The sequence below is a fragment of the Rhinatrema bivittatum genome, unplaced genomic scaffold (assembly GCF_901001135.1).
Source record: "Rhinatrema bivittatum unplaced genomic scaffold, aRhiBiv1.1, whole genome shotgun sequence".
NCBI classification, from domain to species: domain Eukaryota; kingdom Metazoa; phylum Chordata; class Amphibia; order Gymnophiona; family Rhinatrematidae; genus Rhinatrema; species Rhinatrema bivittatum.
The window spans coordinates 33,643-47,348 of NW_021820718.1; the positions used below are offsets into that span (position 1 = coordinate 33,643).

Sequence of the window (13,706 nt, forward strand, 5' to 3'; positions counted from 1 at the left end):
CAGATCCCCCTATTTAGTCTGCATCCAGCTCTCCCCGTGTCCAAGCACTGGATTTCCCTTCTCCCGGAGCAACCTGGCAATGCCCACGTGCCTGAAGGGAGAAGGGATCGCAGCAACGCCCAGGCACTGCCCCAGCTCTGCCAGCCCCCCCAAGCCCTGGGATTTACCCCGAAACAAGTAAGATAAAACCACTCTCGCATGTCCATCTTTCAAGGAAACTTTTATATACAACAGAGAGTCTGCTGGGCGGCATGCATCAGCTATGTCTCTTCCTTTTTGCTTTTGGAGAAGGCGTGGCATGGAGGCGGAGCTTGCTTCCTCTCAGGCGAGTCCCCGTGCATGAGGTGTGATGCAGACTTCCACCCACTCCGGAGAGACGTCAGGGTCGGGAACTGGTAGGAAAGGCAGCGACCCCCAGTCCCCCCCGACACAGGAACCTCCTCGCTCCCATTCGTTAGGGAACTCCGCTCTGAAGACCCGCAAAGAGCAGCCAGGGGCTTGGCAGACGTGTGCAGCACTGCTTCCGATAAACCGGCGGCTGTTCATACACAGCACAGGAGTGTTATATGGAAAAAAAAAACCTAAAACCACAAAGAAAGAGCCTGTCCACCTGGAATTCTGCACGCTCGGTCGCTGCAACGTTATTGCACTGAAACTATCAGGTCCAAGCAGTGAGGCTCCCAGCTTAGCTCCGCCCCATCTTGGCTATGAGTTCATCACAAATCTTTGTCAGCTCCTCGATTTCTTTATTCTAGGGGAGAGGAGAAGAAAAAGTAAGCAGCAATTTACACACTCCCTCTTCCAGGATACATCTTACACACTCACTCACACACACACACACACACATACTCTCCTCCAGAGAGCTCCCATCACACAGAGAAGCACTCCCTGCACCCCTGCCTGCACGCATACTCACATACCCCTTCTTCTGGATAATATCCATCCTACAGAGAAGCACTCCTCACCTCCCAGAAGCACCACACACACACACACACACACACACACACACACACACACATACTCTCCTCCAGAGAGCTCCCATCACACAGAGAAGCACTCCCTGCACCCCTGCCTGCACGCATACTCACATACCCCTTCTTCTGGATAATATCCATCCTACAGAGAAGCACTCCTCACCTCCCAGAAGCACCACACACACACACACACACATACACATACTCTCCTCCAGAGAGCTCCCATCACACAGAGAAGCACTCCCTGCACCCCTGCCTGCACGCATACTCACATGCCCCTTCTTCTGGATAATATCCATCCTACAGAGAAGCACTCCTCACCTCCCAGAAGCACCACACACACACACACACACATACTCTCCTCCAGAGAGCTCCCATCACACAGAGAAGCACTCCCTGCACCCCTGCCTGCACGCATACTCACATACCCCTTCTTCTGGATAATATCCATCCTACAGAGAAGCACTCCTCACCTCCCAGAAGCACCACACACACACACACACACACATACACATACTCTCCTCCAGAGAGCTCCCATCACACAGAGAAGCACTCCCTGCACCCCTGCCTGCACGCATACTCACATGCCCCTTCTTCTGGATAATATCCATCCTACAGAGAAGCACTCCCCATTTCCCTGCACACACACACACACACCCCTTTGCTCGTGTCCTGCTTCACAGATCTGCTTCCTACTGAATGCTAGCTTGAGAAGTCTGTGAAATGCATCGGCTGTGCCCTGCAGAGTGAGGAGTTAATAAACCAGACTCTCTGAGACAGTAATTCTCTTCCATTGGCTCCTCTGAACTGATTTTGAACTGGTTCAGACTGTTTGTGCATAAAGACCAGTTTTGACCAGTAGACAGCTTCCAGTTACCAAGTCCTTAGTGGGAGGTATTCCCATTAACTGGCAGAAAAACTTAATAGTAGTCCAAAATGCGGCTGCAAGGGTTATTGTGGGCTGTAGATTAAGGACATATTTCACCATTTACTTTCCAAATCTATTGGCTACCTGTTATTTTTAGGTCTTGATTTTCGGGCATTGCATCTCAGGCTCCCAGTTATTTATTGACTACCTGCCCGACATCTGCGTCTGACGACTGATACTCAGGACATCCGAAAAGCTTTCGGAAGCTCTCTGTCAGAGAAGCATTTGGCAGCGAGCCGAGCAGGCTGGACAAGTGTTGGAGCAGCTTTGACGTTTTGCTTAAAATTTGGCACCGGTTATATCTGGCTACCTGCACACTGCCGTTCCTCTGCCCGACTCGCCTTTGTGGCAGGTGATTGCCGATTGTCATGGGCTGTTGTATTTGCTTGTTTTATATGCTGTAATGTCCTGGAGCTAGGGATAGGTGGTAAATACATTAATAAGCTTCTCTGGAGAGCACGAGCAATTTCCACACACACACGCACACACACACAGACACACACACACAACCCATCTGCCCAGCCCTGCTTTGCCAGATCATCTCCGGCACTCCTACTCAGACAGCTCAAACTCCTGCCCAGCGGCCAAAGGGAGGGCAAGATGCAAGGTTATCATTTCCGATGCATGGAATGCTATCTGCCTGGCAACTACTTTTTAAAATGTGCATGGGAACCCCTGCTCCCTGCAAGCTGCCTGGGAGAAGGAAGGGGCTTGATTAAGCAGCAGAGCAGCTTTTCTCTGCTCTGTCCACTTCAACCTCACCCCCTCCCTTTTTGTTCCATGCAGGACAGGAGAGGAAAGGCTGAATCAGGAAGCAGAGTAGCTCTTCCCTGTTCAGTCTGCTCCAGCCTCAGCCTCTCTCTCCTCCTGTTTCCTCCAGGCTGCCTGGGAGGGGAGAGGCTGAATCAGGGAGCAGAGCAGCTCTTCCCTGTTCAGTCTGCTCCAGCCTCAGCCTCTCTCTCCTCCTGTTTCCTCCAGGCTGCCTGGGAGGGGAGAGGCTGGAGCAGGAAGCAGAGTAGCTCTTCCCTGTTCCATCTGCTCCAGCCTCAGCCTCTCTCTCCTCCTGTTTCCTCCAGGCTGCCTGGGAGGGGAGAGGCTGAATCAGGGAGCAGAGCAGCTCTTCCCTGTTCCGTCTGCTCCAGCCTCAGCCTCTCTCTCCTCCTGTTTTCTCCAGGCTGCCTGGGAGGGGAGAGGCTGGAGCAGGAAGCAGAGTAGCTCTTCCCTATTCCGTCTGCTCCAGCCTCAGCCTCTCTCGCCTCCTGTTTCCTCCAGGCTGCCTGAGAGGGAAGAGGCTGGAGCAGGAAGCAGAGTAGCTCTTCCCTGTTCCGTCTGCTCCAGCCTCAGCCTCTCTCTCCTCCTGTTTCCTCCAGGCTGCCTGAGAGGGGAGAGGCTGAATCAGGGAGCAGAGCAGCTCTTCCCTGTTCCGTCTGCTCCAGCCTCAGCCTCTCTCCTCCTGTTTCCTCCAGGCTGCCTGAGAGGAGAGAGGCTGAATCAGGGAGCAGAGCAGCTCTTCCCTGTTCCGTCTGCTCCAACCTCAGCCTCTCTCTCCTCCTGCTTCCTCCAGGCTGCCTGAGAGGGGAGAGGCTGGAGCAGGAAGCAGAGTAGCTCTTCCCTGTTCCGTCTGCTCCAGCCTCAGCCTCTCTCCTCCTGTTTCCTCCAGGCTGCCTGGGAGGGGAGAGGCTGAATCAGGGAGCAGAGCAGCTCTTCCCTGTTCCGTCTGCTCCAACCTCAGCCTCTCTCTCCTCCTGTTTCCTCCAGGCTGCCTGGGAGGGGAGAGGCTGGAGCAGGAAGCAGAGTAGCTCTTCCCTATTCCGTCTGCTCCAGCCTCAGCCTCTCTCTCCTCCTGTTTCCTCCAGGCTGCCTGAGAGGGAAGAGGCTGGAGCAGGAAGCAGAGTAGCTCTTCCCTGTACCGTCTGCTCCAGCCTCAGCCTCTCTCTCCTCCTGTTTCCTCCAGGCTGCCTGAGAGGGGAGAGGCTGAATCAGGGAGCAGAGCAGCTCTTCCCTGTTCCGTCTGCTCCAGCCTCAGCCTCTCTCTCCTGTTTCCTCCAGGCTGCCTGAGAGGAGAGAGGCTGAATCAGGGAGCAGAGCAGCTCTTCCCTGTTCCGTCTGCTCCAACCTCAGCCTCTCTCTCCTCCTGCTTCCTCCAGGCTGCCTGAGAGGGGAGAGGTTGGAGCAGGAAGCAGAGTAGCTCTTCCCTGTTCCGTCTGCTCCAGCCTCAGCCTCTCTCCTCCTGTTTCCTCCAGGCTGCCTGGGAGGGGAGAGGCTGGAGCAGGAAGCAGAGGTCTGCTCTCTGCTGAGGGAGGTTCCTATGCAGGGGGCGAGTGCTGGTGTCGGGGAGGAAAAGACGGGGAAGGTGCAGAAGACAGAGAAGCAGAAGGGTGCGGGGGTTGGTCCTGAGAGAAGGGGAGACTGCAGGGAGGAAGACAGAAGGAGAGTGAACTCATGTGTGTTACAGAATGCAGACGTCTGCTGAGTCTCAGGCAAAACCCGGCATGGAGCCAGAGCAGGAGCACGGGGAGCCTGTCACACACCAGCTCACCGCTTGCTCTCTTCCAGGCCGGCACTGCCAGCAATATCAATCTTGGGCTCACACAAGATCAGCAGCAGGTGCTGGAGCCACGAGATCTGAAGTCGCCTGTGGTACCGGCCTGGAGGAAACGAGAGGAGATGGTGGGGGAGGGGGAGAGGCAGAAGAGTGGATACCGGGGAAGAGAGAAATGAAAGGTTGGTGGGGGCAAGGGGTGAGAAAGGAGAATGGATGAGGGACGATGTGGAGGGAGAGAAGAATGAAGTGAATTGGTAGGTGGTGAAGGCAGGGAGGGGGCTGATGCTGAGAGATGAAAGGGGAAGATGCTGGGAGGTGGGGGAGAAGATGGGGAAGGGAGGGAGAGGGCTGGAGGGTTGGTGGAGGCATGAGGTAAGAAATGTGGACGGATGGGAAAGAAGGAATTGTAGGGATGAGGTGGAGCATCAGAAGGAGGTAGGAGGGAAGGGAAAGGAGGTGAAGCAGAGAGATTGGTGAGAGAGTGGAATAAAGGGAGACAGGTTATGGAGGGGCAGGAAGAGACGAGAGCTGGACTCTGAGAAGAGAAATGGGAAAAGAGGGAAGAGATTAATGGGGGAGAGAGAGAAAGGACCATTGAGGGAGAGAGCTGACAGAGGATTGAGGGAGAGGACAGGGGATGAGGTGAGAGAGGACTCTGTATTTGGTGGTGGGGAGGGAGATAATGGATGAGGAAGGGAAAGAGAACTGAAGGAGCGAGCACAGGGGGAAGGGGAGGAGGAATAAAGAAAGGAGAGCATTCAGGAAGGGAGAAGAAAAGAGAGAGAAGGAATGGGAAGTTAAAAGAAATAAAACTGAATCAGAAAAGAGAAAGGGAGAAGGAGAGCAGAAAGAATGAGGAAGCAAAGCTGAACTAGGAGGACAGAAATCAAGCTGCAGACACAGAGCTTGGAAGAGTCTTTAATTCCTGCCTACATCAAAGGCTTCCAGAGACAGGGAAACATCAAAGGCTCCCAGAGACAGGGAAACACCAAAGGCTCCCAGAGACAGGGAAACAGCAAAGGCTCCCAGAGACAGGGAAACACCAAAGGCTTCCAGAGACAGGGAAACATCAAAGGTTCCCAGAGACAGGGAAACACAAAAGGCTTCCAGAGACAGGGAAACAGCAAAGGCTCCCAGAGACAGGGAAACATCAAAGGCTCCCAGAGACAGGAAACACCAAAGGCTTCCAGAGACAGGAAACACCAAAGGCTTCCAGAGACAGGGAAACATCAAAGGCTTCCAGAGACAGTGAAACAGCAAAGGCACCCAGAGACAGTGAAACAGCAAAGGCTCCCAGAGACAGGAAACACCAAAGGCTTCCAGAGACAGGAAACACCAAAGGCTTCCAGAGACAGGAAACACCAAAGGCTTCCAGAGACAGGAAAACAGCAAAGGCACCCAGAGACAGGAAACACCAAAGGCTTCCAGAGACAGGGAAACATCAAAGGCTTCCAGAAACAGGAAACACCAAAGGCTTCCAGAGACAGGGAAACATCAAAGGCTCCCAGAGACAGGAAACACCAAAGGCTCCCAGAGACAGGGAAACATCAAAGGTTCCCAGAGACAGGGAAACATCAAAGGTTCCCAGAGACAGGGAAACATCAAAGGCTTCCAGAGACAGGAAACATCAAAGGTTCCCAGAGACAGGGAAACACCAAAGGCTCCCAGAGACAGGAAAACAGCAAAGGCTTCCAGAGACAGGAAACACCAAAGGCTCCCAGAGACAGGGAAACATCAAAGGCTTCCAGAGACAGGGAAACAGCAAAGGCTCCCAGAGACAGGGAAACACCAAAGGCTCCCAGAGACAGGAAACATCAAAGGCTCCCAGAGACAGGGAAACATCAAAGGCTCCCAGAGACAGGAAAACAGCAAAGGCTTCCAGAGACAGGGAAACATCAAAGGCTTCCAGAGACAGGGAAACACAAAAGGCTTCCAGAGACAGGGAAACATCAAAGGCTCCCAGAGACAGGGAAACACCAAAGGCTTCCAGAGACAGGGAAACAGCAAAGGCTCCCAGAGACAGGGAAACATCAAAGGTTCCCAGAGACAGGGAAACATCAAAGGCTTCCAGAGACAGGAAACATCAAAGGTTCCCAGAGACAGGGAAACACCAAAGGCTCCCAGAGACAGGAAACACCAAAGGCTCCCAGAGACAGGGAAACATCAAAGGCTTCCAGAGACAGGGAAACATCAAAGGCTTCCAGAGACAGGGAAACAGCAAAGGCTCCCAGAGACAGGGAAACACCAAAGGCTCCCAGAGACAGGAAACATCAAAGGCTCCCAGAGACAGGGAAACATCAAAGGCTCCCAGAGACAGGAAAACAGCAAAGGCTTCCAGAGACAGGGAAACATCAAAGGCTTCCAGAGACAGGGAAACACAAAAGGCTTCCAGAGACAGGGAAACATCAAAGGCTCCCAGAGACAGGGAAACACCAAAGGCTTCCAGAGACAGGGAAACATCAAAGGCTCCCAGAGACAGGGAAACACCAAAGGCTCCCAGAGACAGGGAAACATCAAAGGCTCCCAGAGACAGGAAACACCAAAGGCTTCCAGAGACAGGGAAACATCAAAGGCTCCCAGAGACAGGAAAACAGCAAAGGCTCCCAGAGACAGGGAAACATCAAAGGTTCCCAGAGACAGGGAAATACCAAAGGCTCCCAGAGACAGTAAAACATCAAAGGCTCCCAGAGACAGGGAAACATCAAAGGCTCCCAGAGACAGGGAAACACCAAAGGCTCCCAGAGACAGGGAAACATCAAAGGCTCCCAGAGACAGGGAAACATCAAAGGCTTCCAGAGACAGGGAAAGATCAAAGGCTCCCAGAGACAGGGAAACACCAAAGGCTCCCAGAGACAGGAAAACAGCAAAGGCTTCCAGAGACAGGAAACACCAAAGGCTCCCAGAGACAGGGAAACATCAAAGGCTTCCAGAGACAGGGAAACAGCAAAGGCTCCCAGAGACAGGGAAACACCAAAGGCTCCCAGAGACAGGAAACATCAAAGGCTCCCAGAGACAGGGAAACATCAAAGGCTCCCAGAGACAGGAAAACAGCAAAGGCTTCCAGAGACAGGGAAACATCAAAGGCTTCCAGAGACAGGGAAACACAAAAGGCTTCCAGAGACAGGGAAACATCAAAGGCTCCCAGAGACAGGGAAACACCAAAGGCTTCCAGAGACAGGGAAACATCAAAGGCTCCCAGAGACAGGGAAACACCAAAGGCTCCCAGAGACAGGGAAACATCAAAGGCTCCCAGAGACAGGAAACACCAAAGGCTTCCAGAGACAGGGAAACATCAAAGGCTCCCAGAGACAGGAAAACAGCAAAGGCTCCCAGAGACAGGGAAACATCAAAGGTTCCCAGAGACAGGGAAATACCAAAGGCTCCCAGAGACAGTAAAACATCAAAGGCTTCCAGAGACAGGGAAACACCAAAGGCTTCCAGAGACAGGAAACACCAAAGGCTTCCAGAGACAGGGAAACATCAAAGGCTCCCAGAGACAGGGAAACATCAAAGGTTCCCAGAGACAGGGAAACACCAAAGGCTCCCAGAGACAGTAAAACAGCAAAGGCTTCCAGAGACAGGGAAACACCAAAGGCTTCCAGAGACAGGGAAACATCAAAGGTTCCCAGAGACAGGGAAACACCAAAGGCTCCCAGAGACAGGGAAACAGCAAAGGCTTCCAGAGACAGGGAAACACAAAAGGCTTCCAGAGACAGGGAAACAGCAAAGGCTCCCAGAGACAGGGAAACATCAAAGGCTCCCAGAGACAGGAAACACCAAAGGCTTCCAGAGACAGGGAAACATCAAAGGTTCCCAGAGACAGGGAAACACCAAAGGCTCCCAGAGACAGGAAAACAGCAAAGGCTTCCAGAGACAGGGAAACACCAAAGGCTTCCAGAGACAGGGAAACATCAAAGGTTCCCAGAGACAGGGAAACACCAAAGGCTCCCAGAGACAAGAAAACAGCAAAGGCTTCCAGAGACAGGGAAACACAAAAGGCTTCCAGAGACAGGGAAACAGCAAAGGCTCCCAGAGACAGGGAAACACCAAAGGCTCCCAGAGACAGGGAAACATCAAAGGCTCCCAGAGACAGGGAAACACCAAAGGCTCCCAGAGACAGGGAAACATCAAAGGCTCCCAGAGACAGGGAAACATCAAAGGCTTCCAGAGACAGGAAACACCAAAGGCTTCCAGAGACAGGGAAACATCAAAGGCTTCCAGAGACAGGGAAACATCAAAGGCTCCCAGAGACAGGGAAACAGCAAAGGCTCCCAGAGACAGGAAACACCAAAGGCTTCCAGAGACAGGGAAACATCAAAGGCTTCCAGAGACAGGAAACACCAAAGGCTTCCAGAGACAGGGAAACATCAAAGGCTCCAAGAGACAGGAAACACCAAAGGCTTCCAGAGACAGGGAAACATCAAAGGCTCCCAGAGACAGGAAAACAGCAAAGGCTTCCAGAGACAGGGAAACATCAAAGGCTCCCAGAGACAGGGAAACATCAAAGGATCCGAGAGACAGGGAAACACCAAAGGCTCCCAGAGACAGGGAAACATCAAAGGCTCCCAGAGACAGGGAAACATCAAAGGATCCCAGAGACAGGGAAACACCAAAGGCTCCCAGAGACAGGGAAACATCAAAGGCTTCCAGAGACAGGGAAACACAAAAGGCTCCCAGAGACAGGGAAACATCAAAGGCTTCCAGAGACAGGGAAAGATCAAAGGCTCCCAGAGACAGGGAAACATCAAAGGCTCCCAGAGACAGGGAAATCGCTGATCTCTATCCTTCACATTTGCCAGGAGAGATGGGAATAGGGGAGGGCTGTGGGCTGAAAAGTTCTCTCTTAGAATTATTCCGCCTTGGCAGCTCTGGAGGGTGGGGTGGGGTGGGGAGGGTACTGCAGGAAAGGGCCGGGGCATGTGATAAATTCCCTCTCCCTTTGCAGCTCTGGAGAGTGGGGGAGGGTGCAGTGAGATGGAATGGAGAGGGTGCCGCAGGACGGGAAGGGGGCATGTGCTGAAAATTCCCTGTCCCTGGGCAGCTCTGCCACACACAGACACACTCTCTCTCTCCCTCTCCACACACGCCTCACTGAGGAGTCCCTTTCCTATGCTGGGTTAGTGAACTCTCTAACACTTGAGTTTTTCTAACCACAGAAACGCAGCGTGCACGACTGATCCCAAACGGCCGGGCTGTTTTAGGGGGACGTGTGGGGTAGCGAGAGGCTCTGGAGAAGGACAGACGTGCACATTTACCTTCTGCTCCAATGTTGTCTCCAAAGCGTCCACCTTCAGCTGTTCCTTCCGGAGACTGGCCTGATACGCCACCTGCTCCTGCTGCGACTTGGTGCGAACCTGAGCAATCTCAGCGTTAGCTCTACAAGGAAACATGAAGCACCAGTGAATCGCATGGTGGACAGAAGCCAGGAATACTCCCCCACCCCAGGACACACAGTCCCTGGCCCTTACACAACTCAGGACTACCCACGCACACCATCCCGTCTATCCAAGCATGTGTACTCACCTGTTCCCATGCACACTATCCCATCTATCCATACCTGTGTACTTACCTGTTCCCATGCACACCATCCCGTCTATCCAAGCATGTGTACTCACCTGTAGCCATGCACACCATCCCGTCTATCCAAGCATGTGTACTCACCTGTAGCCATGCACACCATCCCGTCTATCCAAGCATGTGTACTCACCTGTAGCCATGCACACCATCCCGTCTATCCAAGCATGTGTACTCACCTATAGCCATGCACACCATCCCGTCTATCCAAGCATGTGTACTCACCTGTTCCCATGCACACTATCCCCTGTCTATCCATGCATGTGTACTCACCTGTAGCCATGCACACCATCCCTTCTATCCAAGCATGTGTACTCACCTGTAGCCAGGCACACCATCCCGTCTATCCAAGCATGTGTACTCACCTGTAGCCATGCACACCATCCCGTCTATCCAAGCATGTGTACTCACCTGTTCCCATGCACACTATCCCCTGTCTATCCATGCATGTGTACTCACCTGTTCCCATCCACACCATTCCCTGTCTATCCATGCATGTGTACTCACCTGTTCCCATGCACATCATCCCCTATCTATCCATGCATGTGTACTCACCTATAGCCATGCACACCATCCCGTCTATCCAAGCATGTGTACTCACCTGTTCCCATGCACACTATCCCGTCTATCCATGCATGTGTACTCACCTGTTCCCATGCACACCATCCCGTCTATCCAAGCATGTGTACTCACCTGTTCCCATGAACACTATCCCCTGTCTATCCATGCATGTGTACTCACCTGTAGCCACGCACACAAAAACACCCAAGTGGTCCATCCAGTCTGCCCAGCAAGCTTAATTTATTTATTCTTTTAATTTATTTATTCTTATTCTGTTGCTCCATGCAGGTTATACATCTGCCTTCTGTTAACGGTAGTAACTGCCACTCCATTCAGGTTACTCCCATGTTTCTGTTAAGGGTAGTAACTGCCGCTCCATGCAGGTTACCCCCATGTTTCTGTTAAGGGCAGTAACTGCCGCTCCATGCAGGTTATCCCCATGTTTCTGTTAAGGGTAGTAACTGCCGCTCCGTGCAGGTTACCCCATGTTTCTGTTAAGAGTAGTAACTGCCGCTCCATGCAGGTTACCCCCATGTTTCTGTTAAGGGTAGTAACTGCCGCTCCGTGCAGGTCACTCCCATGTTTCTGTTAAGGGTAGTAACTGCCGCTCCGTGCAGGTTACCCCATGTTTCTGTTAAGGGTAGTAACTGCCGCTCCGTGCAGGTTACCCCCATGTTTCTGTTAAGGGTAGTAACTGTCGTTCCATGCAGGTTACCCCATGTTTCTGTTAAGGGTAGTAACTGCCTCTCCATGCAGGTCACCCTCATGTTTCTGTTAAGGGTAGTAACTGCCTCTCCATGCAGGCTACCCCCATGTTTCTGTTAAGGGAAGTAACTGCCGCTACCTGCAGGTTACCCCCATGTTTCTGTTAAGGGTAGTAACTGCCGTTCCGTGCAGGTTACCCCCATGTTTCTGTTAAGGGAAGTAACTGCCGCTCCGTGCAGGTTACCTCCATGTTTCTGTTAATGGAAGTAACTGCCGCTCTGTGCAGGTCACCCTCATGTTTCTGTTAAGGGTAGTAACTGCCGCTCCGTGCAGGTTACCCCCATGTTTCTGTTAAGGGAAGTAACTGCCGCTCCGTGCAGGTTACCTCCATGTTTCTGTTAATGGAAGTAACTGCCGCTCTCTGCAGGTCACCCTCATGTTTCTGTTAAGGGTAGTAACTGCCGCTCCGTGCAGGTTACCTCCATGTTTCTCTTAAGGATAGTAACTGCCGCTCCGTGCAGGTTACCTCCATGTTTCTGTTAATGGAAGTAACTGCCGCTCTGTGCAGGTCACCCTCATGTTTCTGTTAAGGGCAGTAACTGCCGCTCCGTGCAGGTTACCTCCATGTTTCTGTTAAGGGCAGTAACTGCTGCTCTGGGCAGGTTACCCCCATGTTTCTGTTAAGGGCAGTAACTGCCGCTCCGTGCAGGTTACCCCCATGTATCTGTTAAGGGCAGTAACTGCCGCTCCGTGCAGGTTACCCCCATGTATCTGTTAAGGGCAGTAACTGCCGCTCTGTGCAGGTCACCCTCATGTTTCTGTTAAGGGTAGTAACTGCCGCTCCGTGCAGGTTACCCCCATGTTTCTGTTAAGGGCAGTAACTGCTGCTCCATGCAAGCTTCCCCTTATTTTCATTTCCATCCTTTAGCCAGTATTGATCCTTTGGTTTATCCCAAACTCTTCTGAATTCCGTTGCAGTTCTTGTCTTATCCACCTCTACCAGGAGGGCATTCAATGGCTCCACCATTCTTTCCGTGTAGAAATATTTCCGGACGGAGCTTCTTATTATTATGACCCCCTAGATCTACAGCTTCCTTTCCATTGGAACAAACTTGATTCCGATGCATGATTTATACCCTTCAATTATCTAAATGTCTGTATCATGTGCCTCCTATCCTCTCTCTTCTCCGGGGTATTCATATGTAGTCCATCAGCCTCTTCTCACAAGTCTTCCCATACCGACCCCACACAATTTTGGTCTCCCTTCTCTGCCCCGCCTCCATCCTGTCTCTGTCCCTTTTGAGATACGGTCTCCAGAACTGAACACAATACTCCAGGTGAGGCCTCATCAATGAGGTGTACAGGGGGATCATCACCTCCTTTTTCCTGCTGGTTATTCCTCTCTCTATGCAGCCCGGCATCGCACTGGCCTTAGCTTTCATCTTGTCATATTGCTTTGCCACATTCACATTACCTGACACTGTCACCCCGAGGTCTCTGTCCAGGTCCGTGCATACAGCTCCTTTGGATTACCGCACCCCAAATGCATGACTCTGCACTTCTTGGCACTGAATCCCTGCTGCCTATCCTTCTTAGATCACCTTTAATTTTCTCCACTCCTGTAGACGTGTCCACTCTGTTGCAGATTTTAGTGTCATCCGCAGACAGATAAAATTTTCCTTCTGACTCTTCCACTGTGTCGCTTATACAGATATTGAACAATCCATGTGGCACTCCACTCATCACCCTTCTGTCTTCTGTATAGGCTCCATTTAACACTACTCATCGTCATCTGTCAATCAAGCAGTTTGTAATGCATTCTAACACCTTGGGACCCACTCCCAGGCTTCTCATTTTGTTCATGAGCTTCCTACATGACAGCATCTTGAAAGCTTTGCTACATTCCAGATACATCACATCATGTGCTCTTATTTATCTAATTATCTACTTGCCCAATGAAAAAAAAATCAGATTCATTTGACAAGATCTTCCTCTGGTAAAACCATGTTGCCTCGGATCTTGCAACCCATTGGATTGACGATAGTTGACGATCCTTTCTTTCAACAGCATTTCCACCAGTGAGGTAAGGCTAACCAGCCTCCTCTCTGATCTCACGTTTGTGAAGCAGGACCACCACTGCCCTCCTTCACTCTTATGGCAGAACTCCCATTTCTAAGGATTTACTGAAGAAGTCTTTCAGTGGACCCTCTCCCAGAACATCTCTGAGCTCCCTCGGAATCCTGGGATGTCTCTCATCAGGTCCCAGGGCCTTGTCCACTATTAGATTTCTTAGTTCCACCCAAAATCTTTCTTCTGTAAATGGGGTTCCATCTACACCATTCCCATCTGTCCTCCTGTCTACTATAACGTGTGTACTCACCTGTACATATGTACGCCATCCACTGTCTATACATACGTG

General features: G+C 51.8%; 1 protein-coding gene and 1 non-coding gene across 3 annotated transcripts in view; one reads left to right on the top strand and one right to left on the bottom strand.

Moving 5' to 3' along the window:
- Positions 1-201: 201 nt before the first annotated feature.
- LOC115082010 (transforming acidic coiled-coil-containing protein 2-like) overlaps positions 202-13,706 on the bottom strand; it is a 193,583-nt gene continuing 180,078 nt past the window's right edge. For both annotated transcript variants that reach the window (XM_029586271.1, XM_029586270.1), the window contains exons 16-17: positions 9,703-9,823; positions 202-751 (exon numbers count right to left, since the gene is read on the bottom strand). In XM_029586271.1, coding sequence (XP_029442131.1) covers positions 686-751; positions 9,703-9,823 — 187 coding nt within the window. In that variant the 3' untranslated portion in view covers positions 202-685. The remainder of the gene's footprint in view (positions 752-9,702; positions 9,824-13,706) is intronic.
- LOC115082013 lies at positions 3,948-4,032 on the top strand. Its single transcript, XR_003854057.1, has one exon. It is a non-coding gene; the product is annotated as a small nucleolar RNA SNORA17 (small nucleolar RNA).